The following is an 18,155-nucleotide window of genomic DNA, read 5'->3' on the forward strand; positions in this document are numbered from 1 at the left end:
CATCCAAATAATTGATGAATATATTGAATAATATATATTAGTCTTAATATATATTAGTCTTAAAACTTCTAGAAGAATTGCAATTTCTACAGCATTTCAAGTTTTTGCCCACATGCCCTGGTTATACCACAGGAGAAACTGGAAGAAAAAGAATCATTCATTGACAGCGAGTGTTTGAAGTGTCTCTTATTTCCAGAAATTTCTTCTTTCTCCCCACTGAGAACTGCTAAAAGCTTCAGCCACAAGTCACATTCATTGAACCGTGCATCAGTTACATTTTTTTTGGTTGGTTCCTTTGAGCTGTAAAACTTGTGCATTTTAACTCTGGTCTTCCTGGCAGAACGGTACAGGAACATTCTTCTGGCGGACAGTTTTCAGTTGACCTAGATGCAGTGACACCTATGCTAGAAAATACATGGATGCATGCACATTGTAGAAGTAATTTTTATATAAATAATGCTGTCCATCATGAAGGATACAGGCTTTCCTCATCCAGATACTACTCACACTGTATTGAAACTGCAAGCATCATTAGAAATCACTTTTCTATGACTGATTCTGTTGAGGTAAAGCAATATAACACAGCTAACTGACCCATGCAATGCAAGGAAAACCACACACTTCCACATAAAATTAGAGGTGAATTAAAAGGCCCATGGAGGGAAAGTAGATTGTGATTCAGCTCATCTGGTTGTATTATTCAGCACCACCTGGTGCCTGCAGGAACCTGAACGACACGCTCAAGACATATGATAGAAAATATATATAGCATATCATGATTCAAAACTAATGACCGATTTGTACATGGGATCAGATTCAGATTCCCATCTCATCCCTCAATCTACTGTCAATACATAGATTCCATGTGTTGGCAATTAACTGATATTAAAGTTGTTTTTAATGTTTTACTAGTAAGTGCAACTGGTAATGATTTAAATAGAAACATGAACTGTAGTTTTTTCTTTAAAATACTGCATATATTAGCAGAGAAGAAACACTGATTTCCAGTTATGTCACTTACGTAACTAATTTTTCCCCTCCTAGCTTCCAAGTCCATAAGCTAATGTTAAACCAAATTTCTCTTCTGTAAATTCGTTAAAAACAAATCCAAAAAAGCAGAAAATTGATAGAAGCCAGCAAACTATTGCCAAGAACATCTCACCTGCGGGTTATCCATGTACCACACCAGACTGTCTTCTCGCGTGTCCAGAATGAAGTACCGCCGCAGAAACTTCCCACTATTCTCATTTTCTTCAATATCTAGGAAACCACAAATGCGATTCTGACGATCCACATAAGGCATTGCTGACCCTGAACATCACACTGCAGAACAAAAAGCACAGAAGTTAAGCGAAGTTCCTTGTTACTAATTTTAAGCCTGCTCTGTGCCTCCCCATGACATTTTCAGCAGTTTCAGCCCGTCACTTGAAGAGGTTTCTAGAGAAGAATAAGTGAAGCGCAGCTGTTTCGCCCACTGCCACTGAATTTTTAGACAGGTCTTTCTTACTACTTTGAAGCATATCCTTAGGATATCTAACCCCCTAAGTGCAAAGATACATGTGGTAAAGAGCAGATGAACATTGAGATTTAATGAGATCACTAAAGAATAATCCAAGATTGTCCTCCACGACTCGCACAAAGTTGAGATAAAGCTCAGTTTCTACTTCCTTCTTTGACGTTGACTTTCATGGTCAAGAAAGGATGTTTGTCAGCATGTCCGACATAATTTTGCATATTTTGCTTAGGCATATTCAACAAAAAGTCTTTTAGAAATATTGTTCACATTTCTCTTTTTTCCTACAAAAGAACTTCATGTCTAACAATGTCTAAGAACAGACATCTTTGCATCCTTATGTATTTAACAGTCAAAATGAAGTTGTACCACAGAGATGTGAACACACTTGCTAGCCCCAAACTGAAGTCCTCAGTAGCCATGTGGTGCTAAGTTTGAGCATGGTAGGCTTTCTTCTTTTATTCTGGTGGTGGTTGTGTTTATTTTACCTTTTTTTTTATTCTTTTAAAAAAATATCTGTACTGCTGACCACCTATTGCCATTTGCCTCCTTCACCTTTTATGGCTCCATCTTACTGCAGGTTATTGCATCACTTTTTTGCTTCCTTTTTATTTTTTTAGGGCCAGTCATTTTACCTGAAGAGCCAGCCTTGTAAGACTAAAGATACATTTGCATACTCATCTAAAATCGGCAATAAAGCAACATTTAAATATGATAAAAATCAGGTCGATACTGATCTTTCCCAGAGGAGGAACTAAACACTTCAGTTTTCTTTACATTTAGTTATAGAACTCAGAAATACTGCGTATTCAAAAATATTAGTGTTAACATGAGACACAGAAGGTATAAGCACTTCACACTTTTCATTAAGGTTTTCCAGCTTTCACTATGCGATACAGAAATTTCTTTTTAATATTGATTGAACTTACCTTTACCATTTCCTTGCTTAAAGTTATTTGATTTAAATATAGTTGTATACACACAATGAGACAGACACTTGATAACTACCTGTATCTAGCTATTGATAACCTTATATCATGTTTTACTGTGGTGTAAGTACATTTTAAAGTGTTTATTTTGGGTAATCAGATATACAGACAAGCCTATGTTTATTTGGGGGGATCAGATATACTAATATGTAGATATATGTTTGTACTTGCAGCTGTCCTTGTATATGACTAACTAGAATACTAGCCAGATTTTGCTTCAACCACTTTGAGAAACCATTTAAAAAAAAACTATTATCATTATTCTGATAACATACTAGAAGAATTTCTAGTAAACAGTTTAAAGTCATTTAATTCCACCTGTAAAATAACAAGCCACCTTTTGCCCAACACCAAACCAATCTCCCAGTGCCAACTCAAGTCCGAACCGCTAATTCCAGCATCAGGGACCAGATCTAACGAACTCAATTCAGCAGTATATGCAAAAAGCTGAAGAGACTGAAATATCACAGCAATGGAGTATTAAAGATGCTAGCTTATACTAAAAATAAAAACTAAAATATAAAAAAACCCAAACCAAACGACAACATCAAAACCCCAAAACAACGAACTATTGAATTCTCAAGTTGATATTCATTTTTGTATCTAACAAAGTTAACACACTTGTTTGAGATGCAAGGTATTTTCCATACAGCTGCAAGGACATGAAGTGGGTATAAGTCTTACGTTAAGAGCTTGACTTCCTTCTTTCCACCTCCAAAAAGCAAAAGACTCTCCTCATTTAAGGTACGCAGTGATGGTTTAAAGCTTCAAAGGCACAGGTTTGTTCTTCAATAAAGTAACAAAATTTCCTAAGGTTATCTCTCTTTTATTAGTGTGCCCCTTTCAATTTAAATGCCACAGGTCTAAGACAAGTTCTTTAACCAAATCGTAATTAACAGCAATAACAAACACTTGAGCACTCTTAAGACAATGTCATACTGGTACCAAATATTCAGTAGTAATTTGCTCAGGATCAGTTTACACTGAAGTAACATCCCACTATAAACACATCTGTAGCTACGGGCAAGCTTAAGGGTGACTACCCTCTAAATGACACCTCTAAGCAGCCAGAATGTGGCAACACATTTTCATTTAAATTAATTTGAAAATATGGCATTTACCAGTATTGTCCTCAATTGGGCCAGGTGGTCCCTCAACAAAACATAGAGCACTTCCAGGGCACAAATTCAGCTTAATACCAGCAGTTTATGAAGCGCAGAAATGCCTTGTGCCTAAAAAAAGCAAATATTGGTGGCTGGTTTCCTGTTTGAGCAGGTTTAAGCTGAGTTCTCTGCAGATGTGAAGAAATCTAAACCAGGAAAACTTGTTTGTGAAACAAGATACAAATTGATCAAGAATCCTTGAATAAAACCAACCCAGTGTTAAAGTATGTATATTTCAAATAAATCTTTATGAAAAACAAAAAGGATACCCATAATGCTTTATTATGAGCATACAATCAATACTTGAATATTTTTTAAAATATTTTTTACAGGGCAAAAGACAAAATTCAGAAGCTTTCTCTTATTCATCAATATACCAATCTTCACAGAAAAACCACACCTAAATTCATACAGCTTTTCTATCTCAAAGTACTGCTACTTTCCAGCTACTTTTACTGCTAATTTCCAGCCTACAAAATGATACTATTTGCGGTTCCTTTGTCCTCTGATGAAAATACAGGATGAACTATTATTTATTTAAAAATTTAAGTTGTATAAGTGCTATTTTCTTCAGATTAGTCGGAAATTCCTCATGGCTTTACTGGCATCTACCAGACTGGTGCTCTTGAAGACTTTATGATAAAATAATAAAATCAAATAATGAAATCAAACACGAAATCATGCGGTTGTTTCCGCTGTTAAAAGTCTGCTTCCATTATATTACACGCTGGCAAGATTCCACTGTAAATTAATACCAATTCCATTCAGCATTCATTAACCAACCACAATTTGTAGCACACTCACAAAAATCAATTTGTGCCTTGCTTCTAGTTACTAAAGCAATTGAACACACATGACAAAACTACCTCTACAACACCCTTCCTGGCAACTCCAGACAGAGCAAAAAAGCAACAAAGACAGAATGACCACGTTACTTTAAAAATTCATAAAAGGAATTGCAGAACTCCAACAGTAATTCCTCAGCACAGGAAATCTGGCTGGAATATCACCAGCCCAACAATTCATCACAACTTCAACTTGAAAGTGTCTTCAGAATATGGATGCTGTCTTAAATAGATATTATTTATTTTTAATTAAATTATTGTTTCAGGCAATTATAAAATAATCATGTCCAGATCTGTTTATGTTTTACAGCTCTTACTACATGTCCACTTATTTTCTGCAGCAGGATCTGCAGCACAAAACAGTGTAATAATTCTTCTGCCCACTTTTAGAATCAAATATTATAAAAAGATTATGAGTTCTCACAGAGAAAAGCTGAAGGCATCAAACCTGTAACAGATTACATACAACTTCATTTTATTTTGCCTTCCCAGAATGGAGGGGCAGGGGAGGGAGAAGATGTGGGTCACCGCCATAGTGCTCCTTCAGAAAAAACATCCCTGTGACCCCTTTCCTCTTGGTTCTCACCATAATCCACCAAAACCTAAAATCTTTTTGAAAACCCATTCTGTAGAATATTTTGACACTCATATGTAAGAATTCAGAAAACTCCCTAAAATTCCTTCTTGGAGGGCTGTGTTCTAATCCAAAGAGGACACCTTGCTTATTTTTGAAGCCTTACATCCCTTTTTTCCAGTGGCGGTGTACTAATTTAAGTAGGTACATACCTCATCAGCCCAGCTTCTCTCAGATTTCCCCTCTCGCTGCTCCTTCCTCCTGGGTGTACCACACACCAACATTCCTCAACATTGATATCACAAACTGAAGGCCGCCTGGGCACCACTATAAATAAAAATTACACATCACCTTCTCCCAGTTAAATGCATGACTGCACAACTAGAACCTGCAGAGCCACACAAGGATCTCGTTTCACCATTTATAACACACTGCTGAAACTCTCCTACATGAATTTATGGTTTTATTTCCACCAGCACCTGCTCCTGAGTTCACCTCCTTTGTAGTTCAGTTGCAGGCTCTATATCTTAAGTGCAAATTCTGTACTATACAGACTACTGAAGTGGCATGCAAGGTAACATTTCTACTGCCCAATCTCTCATTTGATTGCCAGAAGCAGGCACAGACCACAGACCGCTGGCTCTACCAGAGAAAGCGGAACTTTGTATGAATAAAAAGACCATGCAACAGGCTTTGCACTATCCACAGGAAAGCTTAAGAAAAACAGCAAGAGAAGCGCTGCTCCCTACTGCCTTCTAGATTTATTTTACATGTGTTTTCCCCAAGCTTTGCATATAATTTTATTATTTTTATTTATTTAGTTCAAACTAACACTTTACTTGCTGTTCTATTAGCATATGGACACTTTCAGCTTTGAATTTAACTTACCACAGGAAATGACTTTGGGGTCCTTTTTCTCTTAGCTAAGATTAAGAAACATACATTACTACTGATTCACCTCTATGAAAGGATGAACAACATTCCTAAGAATACACTTGATAAATTTAAAATGATGCCATGAGTCATGCCCAGCCCTCCTCCCCACATCCCTTTTTAAGCTCTGCTATTATATTTACACCAGCTCCATCACCGCAAAGGGAAGTTAAGCACATCCCCAGCGACCTCCAGCCTTTCCTGCACTTCCAGGACAGCTTAATTATCGAGTGCTCTTGCTTTTGCCTAAGCAATTACTATCTTGCTGTAAATCAGCTGCTCCCCAGTTGGTCATCTCTTTTACTGGCCATTCACTCCATTTACTGACTCCCAAGGGTGAGGGATGAGTTCAGACTGTCTTGCTTAGACCTTTAAGAACACTGCAAAGAAAGCTTTCCTTCTCGCACACATCTAGGACAATAAAGAAGGGGGGGGAAGAAAAACTCAACCCTGAGACAACCAGCTCAAAACCGCATCTGAAAACAAGCCACATTAATCTTCCAGGGCACTTGTTCAAGCTTTATTTTCAACGCCTTGAAAACCTTCCAGTAGAAGCAGACCACCATATAGATAATTTAAGCCAAGTGACAACATCTCTGTTCATCTTTCACAAACCCCTTAAAGTCACAATTCTGTAAATACCAAAAACAGGACAGAAAAACACTGATCCAGGAGCTGGGGAGATGACTTGGGTACAATTCTGATAACAAGCAAAGATAATTTAGGATTGGCTGTCTCAAAATTACATACTGAGCTTTTCTGTTTCCCAAAGATCCTTCACTGATTCGTTTTTGTTCTGGAGCACACAACAGACACTGTATGCCTCTGTTAAATGCAGAAAACATGATTTGCTAGAAGCTTATGAAACTATTAGCAGCATTTTAACCACATATACAAACGAGAACTGGAAGCCTCGGGGACACGCTGTCCCCTAGATTTAGATTCCTTCTCTAAAGTGGTCAAGAAGAACTAAGAAAGCAGCTGCAAAAGGCCTGTATTCACCTGGAAGAGAATTCCTAAGCATAAGAAGTTAATCTTCAAAATTAAAAAGCGTGAAATAACTACCAGTAGCATTTACCTCTCCCATCCCTGATCACAATATGAGGCATATGAAACAATACACCCTCCTCCCAGTACCTAATCCAACTGCCAACCAGGCCACAATATAGAAGAATCATCATTTGTGCTGATGAATCATCTAATGAAACCTCCACTCTTATCTTGCATTTAAGTCTTAGTCATCTTTCTGTCTTCAAAACGCATCTGATCTCCTGTTTTCCAGCAGACTTGTTAAAGCAGGGTGACCCGGCTATTCTCTCTTTTCCCACAGACCTCAGTAAATCAAATAACTTCAACTTTATTCCATGCTGTTTTAATTGCCCCTCCAAATGCACTGAGCTAAAGCAAATAAAGGGAAGCATCTTGTGCAATGAGGCCACTATAAAAGACACTCTTGAAATGTATCTATTAATAACTTCAGTGATAACTAGCTTAAAAAGCAATAAAGCAAAAGAAAGCTAAAGAGTAAAAGAACTTGTTCAATAATGCAAAGTTTTTACAAGAGTCAGAAGTACAGTTTTCATCACTTCACATTAAGTCCAGGTAATAAAAGTTACTCAAAATTAGATATAACCAGAGATGAGTAGAAAAGAGGAAAGCAATATATAGTTACACTAATTCCCTTTGAGTTCTCCCACACAATCCTAAAAAAAAAAATTTAAAAGCTTATTAATTTCAGTTACAGGCTAGTTAAAATGCTTAATAATGAAGGTTCAGAGTTAATTATTATTGACAATTATTTTGAATGTCATTACTATGGGCCTTTCCAAAATTGTAAATAATATGTAAAACTCCAAATATGACAAATTATTGAAAATGTTTACATGCACTATTCTATAAAAACTGTTCCTTTCATGACAACTAAACCAAATTACAAATTAAGCAGGGAATAAGCACATAACTTATTAGGATTACTTATTATTACTAGTTACTCATTAGTAAAATAATTGTTTAATTTCAATTACTAGTACCTAGTTGGCATTTTTTGAGCCAGTGTTGCCAACTGTCACTCTGAATCCTGGGTACAAACTCACTACCACAAACAAACAGACTTTCTTCCCACGAAATATGCACAAAAAAAAGAAGCCAGCTGGTTAGGAAACCAACAAGTTGAAAATATCTTCCTCAGTTTTCCCAGAGTACTCTTCCATTGTTGAAGAAATAACAGCATGCACATAAAAGTTTGTTAATTTTTTTTTTATAGTACATTCAAAATTAATTTATTTGCCTCACTAGCACCAAAACCTTGTGCTGAAAACATTGGGTAGAAGCCAAACAGAGGGAAACTTGAGAGCACCGTGGCAGTAAAAGATCCAAAGGCAAGTTCCAAATTTAAATGTAAGAATATCACACTCAGACTAATTCCATTAAGCTGTATATACTTAAGACACAACAAAGCCAGATCTGAATAGTTGAACACCCGGAAACTGTGATTTCACGTTACAGATGTCTACTAGCAGCACAGCATATTTATTACAGGTCAGCAAAACACAAGTTTAAGACAACATTTAACAATCGGGTTTACATTTTTTTAATGCTCACAACCAAAGTGTGGAGTCTAACAAGGACTGTAAATAAATTATTTTTGAGTTCTTCTAAAGTATCAAATAATGAAAAGAACACTATCAGGTAAGTATTGAGTTTGACCCTTTCTAAAAACAGAAAAGGATTCAATGAAAACAAAGCACACAAAGTAGCAACTGATTACCAAATCTGATTTTATAGATCTAATTTAGCAAATTCAATGCAGACTAAAAAAATGCAATGGTTCATCTACATTAATACTCTGGGAGGGAAAAACTGTTGCCTGTACAGATGATGTTCAGTTCATTGCATAAGCCACCATATTGGCCAAAATACCTGCTACTGTGTATGATATCTCCTCCAGAATCTATCTTACTTATCAATCACACTAGTACTACACAAGGATTCCGAGCTATTAGGACTAATCTCAGAGCTCTTCAGCAAGCACAAGTTTAGCCAAAGTTCCTTAGAACAAACGAGGTTTTGTCTGTCTTGTGTAAGTGAACCAATATTCATTTACAGAACACATGCCAGCTACTGTTTACCATGTGAGGGGAGAAAACTAAGCTCCCACCAAATGGCAAGGTTTTCAAGTCATGACCTCCCCCTTGCCTTTTTTACACTCCTTAAATTAAGAAAATGGAATTCCACTCTGGTATATTTAATATAAGTCCCACCTGACACATAGAGAAAATATCTAGTATTTTATATTAGACAAGTTTATCCGCTCTGATAGGTTCTGTAGCACAGTGCCAGCATGCTAACACTTCACTTGAAGCACACACTTCACTACAACTTCTCCCAAAATTCATTTCCAGCAGCCTTCCTCCTTGGAAGCAAGCTGTGAGCTCCTTGCATCAGGTACAGCCCATCCCTCGCTGCTGACCTTCTTCCTTACCCTCTTATTTGTGCAATGACACAAATACCAGTTTACTGCACAGCTGTTGCTCTGCATTCACGCTGGTGTTTCTCCAAGGGTAAATTATGGAGAATAACAATGCTCCACCTACAGAGTAATCCAAATTCTACCAGGAAGTCATCAGGCTCCTGGCACTTTGCAGGATCGCTGCCTGACTATAGGCAGTGAGGCGGAAATACTCTAAAAAAGAACTGCAAGGCCTGTGTATGTGCAACAACATGCCTGGAAATCCTGGACTTACCAGTGTAAGCAAGAGGCTGGTTTTCAACACACTGTACTGCAGCCTTCCCCCAAGAAGGGAACAAATGGAGCTCCCCAAGAAGCCCTGCTCCTCCACTGGTAAAATCAGGTCACCAGGACAAATAAGCAAGACAGTAAAAACGACCACATCTAGAGTGAACTTGATTTAAGGAAAAAAAGGTTAATAGAAAAAAAACCCAAAGCCTGAAGTCCTGAATAAGCAGGAACACTTCTGAAGCAAGAACATCCTTGAAGCATCACTACCTACCTTTGCAGCATTAATGCATGTACAGGCACCGAGTCTACTACAGAAATAACTCAGATGAATTAGTAGTACAGCCTAAGTTTCCATTTGTTACTATACGCCTCCCTAAAGAGTTAACCAATACATTTAACAACATCTTTTGAAGTGCAGTTTTAAGAGGACTGCTTGCTCTTACAACAAACCTGACATGTAACTGTTTTAGCACTTAACAGAAGAACATCTAATTAAGTCACTAGTCTGAACAAGTTCAAACAAATTTTCTTGGACACAGGATGTAAATGTGGTGGGTACCAAGGCAGCCATGGAGAGCATACACATCAAAACAGTTACATATTAAATAATTTATCACATATCTCTCAGTATAGAGAGTCTGTTCCTGGGAGTGTTGACTCTCAACAATTAAAACACATTTGCAAAGCTTGTAATTGCTGTCTAGTCTACCTTTTCAGATTATAACAATGACAATACCATCTTATATTTCCACCAGAAGGATTTTAAACCAAAAATGCTTTTAGCTCTATAAAATTACTAAAGACACTGCTTTTTAGAGCTGGCTGCAAATTCTTTTCCCCCTTGTGGGAGTGGGCAGGTAGAGAAGCTATCTTTTCTCAACCTCTCTCACATGAAAAGTTAATAAATCAGACTGAATTTAAGAGATTCTGCCTATCATGCCACAGAACAAATGAACAAAATTAACAGCTACAACATTTGGATGTAAAGGTTAGATAGAATTAAAAGCATTTTCCAAAGAAAAGCACAGTTGACAGAGGAATGCAGTTTTGCTATTGTTCCCTGTGTGGCAGAATCACAGAAGCGATTTGCCTGGTTCATTCAAGTATTTTAAGCATTGTTTTTATAGCTGGTTAAACAAACAAAGAAATGCAGTGCTCCAGGTTTTAGGACTTGCTTTCTCTGTTTTTAACTGATCCAAGAGATTTCCAGCCAAAACTGCCCCCCCCCCCCCCCCCCTATTTTTTGTGATTTTACCCTTTCTGCCTGGAGCCTACTCCAGCTTTTACCCTGGCCAGTCTCTCCCAGCTCTTGCTCCTTCCACAAGGGAGTTATGTACCCCATGTTACTACCGCCCCTGAACACATCCAAACCTGACTGACGTACCCTTGTAACACTTTCGCGAGGCTGAGAGCTGCTCCTGCTCCACAGTTTCACTATGAGAACAGAGGGACAGAGAAGCAGCTTGTCCCAGGCCACACAGGAAGATTTTGGCAACACACTGAGCTGAACCTGCTTCCCAAATCCCAGAGCAGCAACCTCACCATCAAATCACCTTTCTTCTACATAAAATACCTGGAACTATTCAGATTTTCAAGGCACAGGCATATGTTCAAACCTGAAAACTGTTTAAACTGTTGAATGCCACAAATGTCTACCAGACCTGCAACTCCCTACTCGCGCAGATAACATCTGTTAAAAGTGGCTTATACAGTTCTGCACCAGAAAGCTTAATAAGTTCCTTCTCCAAGATTAAAGAAACACCTACACATTCTAGATGCTTCTGCAAGTCCCTGGAGGGAGAAAATGCTGCTTAGTGCTGAGACAATGAACCAAGCTTCCTTCCTCAACAGCAACAAAACCCTGCTGTTTTACCTTGTACTAACAGGAAAGTGTTATTTATAAAACTGAGCCATATACAAATATATATCTAAATGTTTCTCAAAGTTTGGCTACAGTACGTATCCAGATCACCTCAGATTTACAAATTTTCAAAGCCCTAATTTGAGATCAGTGTAAGAATACAAAACAATTTTGAAACAGCTCAGCCGTATCTTGTATTCAAATTCATTTCAGTCATTCTGTGCACTGAAGTGTAACTTCAAAACCTGAACTTGAACCTTACTTGTTACTCTGACCTCTTCAACGGGCAGTTTTTTTAAAGCAGCTATATTATTTCTATATGCCAGATAAGGTCACTAGAATGTTGATATTTATGTTTCTTATATAATTTTATAAAGCACTGAGAGTAATGCTTCTAGAAAGGTCTCGTTGCACTTGGGCTCAAAACCAAAGGAACACATGTAGGGAGTGTTGTATTTCTTGTATCATTTGTTTCCTGGTGATATCTACAGCACTTGCTCCACTTTGTAAAAACGCTTTATCCTAAAGTCAGTTACCTAAATCCCCATATTTTGGCACTGAAGTGAGTTACTATCCTGTATTTTCATGTAACTATATAACTGCACAAAGGTTTATTTGGCTCCAAACCCCAATAAATATTTTCTAAGAATGTTTCTATTGTTCATAATTATCAGGGGGAAAAAAATCTTGCAAGAAATATACACGCTCTTGTACCACAAGCCATTGTTTAGCCAAACACTGGCCTACAGCTGGGTACAAGTGCACAGCACAGCATGCGAGGAAACTTCTCACTTACAACGTGCTCACCTCCCAATGCTGCTGGTTTGCTGCATTTTGAAGGAACTACATTTACCATTGTAATTGTCAGCTTAAATTGCCAGGCACATTTAGTAATAAAGACACTGACGGAATTCTAAATCTACTAAAATAGATTAAGAATCTTGCAGGCCTGGCCGTTTGGGCCACGTCCAACACTTCACTGGAGACTGTGTTACAAGTAGAGAGCTGTTCACATTTCAGTGATGTCCTCAAGATCTTTCTAATCTGTTACAGTCAATAAAAACTGACTTTTGCACTTCCTCTCTTCTACACCAACCCTCTGACATCCAGTCAGCCTTCATTATTTCTGCTGATACAGCTCCCTTGCCTTCTGAAATAAGCCACAGCTACCTGGAAAAAACAAGGCCTTTTCCTGCTTTGAGGTCTTTTCCTCATATATAATATGTGTCTTCCTCATTTCCCACACATATTTCTGTTTTCTGTCACTCAGCTACTACTCCTGAGGAAGAATAAGTACAGGGGGAGAGGAGGAAAAGCATAAAGATGCTTCCTACTTTCTTCATACACTGGTTCTTCTTTGTCTATTCTCTAATTTACAGAAAAGCACCTGCTTTGCTGAAACATTTGCACACTACAATATACCTGTCAGAAACCCACTGTGCATCTTTTTCCTGATTTGCACCGTTGAAATGCATAGCTATAGAATGGAAGATAAGGCCAACTGTAGTTAAACAGAAACAGCTTAAGAAAACAGATTTCACCTTTACAATTTACTAATTTTCTGCACTAAAGAAATAAAATCACAGCATTTAGTAACTATGAAAAGAACACAAGAAAATCACACAAAGTTTTACTTTTTATGCAAAGCTGTTTCCAGCAGTTCAGTTCTCAGTAATATCTATGATACACATATCCCACCCATCTTGAATGACGACTTTCTGCAGCACCAGTGCTTATTTATCCCTACACTAAAAGGTTCTTCTCCAAATACCCGCCAGGATAAGAATCTCTCTCTACTATGAGAGATTTCAGCCCATTTTTAACACTTACTCATGTGACAAACAGGAAAACGCCACTTCTACACTTCTCTGCTTTACATACCTGACAGTTTTAGATATTGTTACTTGTGTGACATTCTCATGTAAAAATAACGACAAGAAATAGGAGACAAGACTGCAGGGACCTAAAAGTCAACTCCACTGTTAAGATTTACTAGAATGCAGCAAGCACCTTGCAAATTTATCCAACATGGAGCTTCATGAGAGCAAGCGATAAAACTTAAGGAAGTCTTTTTATATATAATTAGATGTATAGACCTTCTCAGGGACTACTCAATTTGCTTTAAAGTTGCACCTGTAACTCCATTGTGAAATAAGCTGATAAAAGACATCACACTTCATAACTACTTGCAAATCAGAAGTATTAAAAAACTACATCCTTAAAAGTGTGGCATAGTAAATTCTCTAAGAGTAACTCATTGTAGAGCAACCAGATAAAGTTGCCATGTACAGCTTGTGTTTGTGCTGCATCATAATGAACACAGCCCAAGTGTAAAAAAGGAAGTGGGCAAACCAAATTAAAAATTAAATAAAAAAACCCAACAAAACAAAAAAAGCCCAAACAAACAAAACACAAAAAACTCCACACAAAACCAAAATGAACCCTGCTGGATTCGACAAGGAGAAGCCATTCCTGGCACTTCATGGGCCCAGACTGCGTGATCAAACATGGCTTTGTCTTCTAGTGCGTGTATGGGGTTGGGTAATGGGAAGAGAAAATGTAACTTTACAGACATTACAGCCTCTTTTAGTAAAGCAAGGAATTTGTCAGAAGGCAACAAAAAGCCTGATGCCATTCAGCTTATTATATGCAGGAATGTCTAGTAGTAGTACTAGGCTTCCATAAAAAGGTGAAGCATGGAGAGATCTAGTTCCTAAGGATCTTAAAAAAGTAATTCTCCCTCTCAGCTTTACCCAGGTAAGGAACACCATTTTGTGCATGCCTAATTCATAATACTCAGTCTAACAAATTAATAAACGTTTCCGCACCTGAAGAAAAACTGTATTTTTGCTTGTTTATAAACTATCATAGTTCATTCATTAGTGAAAATTAATTTTTTTAGAAAAGGCCTCAAAACAGGAACTTGTTCCCAAGAGAAATTATTGCCCTCTTAATGTTACTTTGCAAAAATTTTATGCAACAACATAATGCCTTTTATGATGGTTATGCATTAGTTACACCTAAGAGAACTGCACAATACATGAAGCATTTAAATGTGTGTTAAGTCAGCAGCATGACAAATGCCTATCTGAATTTTTCCACGTACTAAAAACTGCAAATTTGACAATATTAATTACCATTTAACGTTCATTTATAGTCAAGTTATCCACTTAAAGCCACTTCAATCAGCAAATAACCAGCCCAGGTTAGAAGTAAGCTTGAACACAACTCAGAAGTGCAGGTTTGCATCGCAGGCACAGCCAACAGCTTTCCAAAAAGAGCCTTCTCCAAAACCAGCGCCTTCCAAAGCTAAATCAGAGAATCACAAAATGTCAGGGATTGGAAGGGACCTCGAAAGATCATCTAGTCTGATCCCCCTGCCAGAGCAGAAACACCTAGATGAGGTTACACAGTTCCACAGAACCACCATTCGCTGTCCCAATCACACTGGGCTTTCCTTGAGGCAGCAGCTGGAGGTTTCAGTAGCAAAGGCGAGCCCAGCCCAGCAAGGCCTGGCTTTGGCAGGCGGGTGCTCTGGGAGCCCACACCCTCCCAGGCACCATCACTGCAGAGCTCTGCCCAGATAACATCGCTGCTTCCCATCGTGCTCAAACAGAGAAGTTGAGAAAAGTAGAGAAGAAAAAAAAATAATAATAAAATTAGAAAAAAAAAAAAATAAAGACGGGTAATGAGATCATCCTCTTACCTGTGGGGATGTGACAGAGCCCTGACTGCTCTACCAGGGCAATTACGACCCAGAGGTGACACACGGGGAGAGCCCCCACGCCAAGGCGGTGGCTTCGCAGGAAAAACGAAGGAAAAGGAGTGGGGAAAAGCGCGGAGCGGCTGCAGCTGCACAAAGGCAGAGGCGTCAGGGCTCAGGACAGCGCCCTGCCCCGCAAACACCGAGCCGGCACGGAAGGAAGAGCATCAACCAGGCGGCTGTGCCGCGCCGGCCCGGCCCCGCCGCCTCAGCCCCCAGCCCCGCCTCAGCGCCCCCGCCCCGGCCCGCGCCACTTACTGGAGTCCAGGGCAGTCCGGGAGCCCCCGTGAGGAGAGCCGGGACCCGCCGCCTCCTGCCGCGCTCCCCTCCCGGCCCGGCCGGGCTCGGCCCTTTCCCGTCCCACCCGCTGCTCCCTCCAAGGAAACTTCGCCGCCTCCCGCCGCCACCGAGCGCGGCGACACCGCCGAGGCCCCCCGCCCCGCCGTGCGCATGCGCGGCAGCACCGCCCGCCGGGCGGGCGGGCCCAGGCGCCGCAGCGCCTTCTGGGATTTGTAGTGCGGCGGGAGAGGAGCCGGCGGGGTGCGGTGCTGAGCCGCAATGCATGACGGGAGTTGTAGTCCGGGCCGTGGCGTGCCTGGAGTTGACAGGAGGAAAAGTCACCCCCCAGCCCTTACACCAATACATGTCACACGGTTTTCATATTAAATTTAATGCAGAGGGTGCAGTTAAAAGGAATTAGCGGTTTGGACGTATGGAGGTTCGTTTCCCCACGCTCCTCCCAGGCTCAGGTGCTGCCTCAGACCGTTCTGAAGCCTCTGGTCACTGTGGTTCTAATGGTCATTTCCAGAAATTATATTTAACCAATTTTAACGGTAATTCTCTTCTAAGCATGTACTATATTTACACAAAAACGCTTAGTGTTTTCCAAAATAGTAATACAGAGGGTTTTTTTCTAGCTTAAAGCCATGATATCCCTGAAAATAGAAATCATTTGAACTGCGCCGCTGCGTGTAAATAAGACCTTTGTTTTGAGCTGGCATTTAACAGCCGTGCTCAAGGGTGAAACAAAGCTGTGACGGGAGCACAACAACAATAAGGCTGCAGTCAGCGCACACAATGCTGCACCATCCCCATGGCAACTTTTTCCTCCTAAACCCCAGCCTGGCCACAACCTTTTCAATCCCGACTCCATTCACAATTATTAATACTTTTTTTTCTTTTAATTATTTTCACTTAACAGTTGTCTTACTGAAGTCAATGTAAGACAATTAACAGTGGCCAGCACCGCCTCCCTCCCCCTGATGTGACATGTCTCATGCTGACAGGACTACCATGACAGCTTGTTAAATGACGGCAGGATGTGGCCTGACATTGCACCGAGCGGGGAAGAGCCCTTTTACAAAAGCATTGTGCCCTTTTTGCCACCAAAAAGACGTGCAATTAAAAGGCGTTTCATAATGCATGTGCAGAATGAAAACCATTCTTCAAGTACTTTCTCCAGCCTCCCAAACGAGGTTTGAATAACCATGTGTTGTGATAACAAGACTCAAGAAAGATAAAAATAAGATGATGACATTTAAAAGGGGGAATATATTATACTGCAATCAGTTAGCAAACCTCATATTGTAGTTTTTTGGATTTTCTACCATGGAAGACTGCTGCAAGCTCCCTTGTGAGATGTCCTAATTCTTCCCATGTTTGCAGTTTGATGAGAAGACAATCAGATATATAAAGAACTGTCTTTGCTTAAGCAAACTTTTCAAAATAGCCAAATTCCATAAGTTGCACTGTTCACAAAAGTGTGAAATATTCATGTGAAATATGCATGCAGGGAAACAAAAGATGCAGAGCTTGGCCATTGACCAGTGTGAGAAGTCAGATGCCACTGATGCAGCTTTTCCCCCAAGAATTACACAGACAGTGGAGATGAGCCCAACAGGCTAAATGTCTCCACGCTAAACCATTTAGGTGTCAGTCTTTCACGTCCAAGACAAGCTTATGTGTATGGAAACATAAATAAAGCCGACTCTAATACCTCATTTTAAAGCCAAACTTATTTAAAGTAGGAGGCTGGTCATAGTTCTTGTATTATTGTACTGGTACAGAGGCAACTTAAACCTCAGCTGAGCTCACTGACTTTGAAGCAATTCAATATTTTCTGTATTCCTGTGGAGTATGCAAATGTCATAAATGAAAAAAATTATGGTGACAACCTGGTAAATTTCAGATTTGAAGTGATTAGATCACACGGATGTTTTCCCATTCTTCTGCAATACAAAGGAGGTGTGCAAGGATTACAAAGGATATAATCTATTTTTTTACCATTTGTAATAATAAAGTCTGCACTGGCTTCTGCTCCATGCAATGCCACTGCCTTCAGGTTAGAAATTGGCCCAGAGCCCAGTGTATCCCAGCAGAATTATGAGACAGGCACGTATTTCCCCTCCAGTTATCTCTATTCATAGTTTCCAAAAGCAGGTATTCTCACAACAGTCTTCATGCCTGGGAAAAAAACATTGGCGGGCCCTTCTGGACCAATCCTTTACTCAGAAGCTGCTTGTGATTCTCATTGCTGAAATGGTTAAGAGGGTTTGGACATCAATTCCTTCTGGGATTCCAGTTATTCAAAATACAGGCTATAATATATAACATTTGACGGATGACCTGTGACAATACACACCTTTAAGAACAAGTGTTTATTTTACAAGGCATGGAAATTGCCAGTAGAACATATGTGTATAACAGTAGTACAAAAATGAGTAATATGCATCTATATATGTATAAATATACAGATATAAATATGCTTATCACATA

The 18,155-nt window shown here is 39.3% G+C and overlaps 1 protein-coding gene across 16 annotated transcripts in view; it reads right to left on the reverse strand.

Moving 5' to 3' along the window:
- Positions 1 to 15,822, reverse strand: part of PLEKHA1 (pleckstrin homology domain containing A1) — a 37,976-nt gene extending 22,154 nt beyond the window's left edge. For 10 of the 16 annotated variants that reach the window (XM_065066813.1, XM_065066812.1, XM_065066811.1 and 7 more), the window contains exons 1-2: positions 15,639 to 15,822; positions 1,163 to 1,323 (exon numbers count right to left, since the gene is read on the reverse strand). In XM_065066813.1, the coding sequence (XP_064922885.1) occupies positions 1,163 to 1,303 (141 nt within the window). In that variant the 5' untranslated portion in view covers positions 1,304 to 1,323; positions 15,639 to 15,822. Of the gene's footprint in view, positions 1 to 1,162; positions 1,324 to 11,140; positions 11,160 to 15,323; positions 15,603 to 15,638 lie in introns of those variants that run through there. The other 6 variants (XM_005505778.4, XM_005505775.4, XM_005505777.4 and 3 more) reach the window with 4 other exon arrangements.
- Between the last annotated feature and the right edge of the window lie 2,333 nt (positions 15,823 to 18,155).

Source organism: Columba livia, chromosome 6 (genome assembly GCF_036013475.1).
Source record: "Columba livia isolate bColLiv1 breed racing homer chromosome 6, bColLiv1.pat.W.v2, whole genome shotgun sequence".
Lineage (NCBI taxonomy): Eukaryota > Metazoa > Chordata > Aves > Columbiformes > Columbidae > Columba > Columba livia.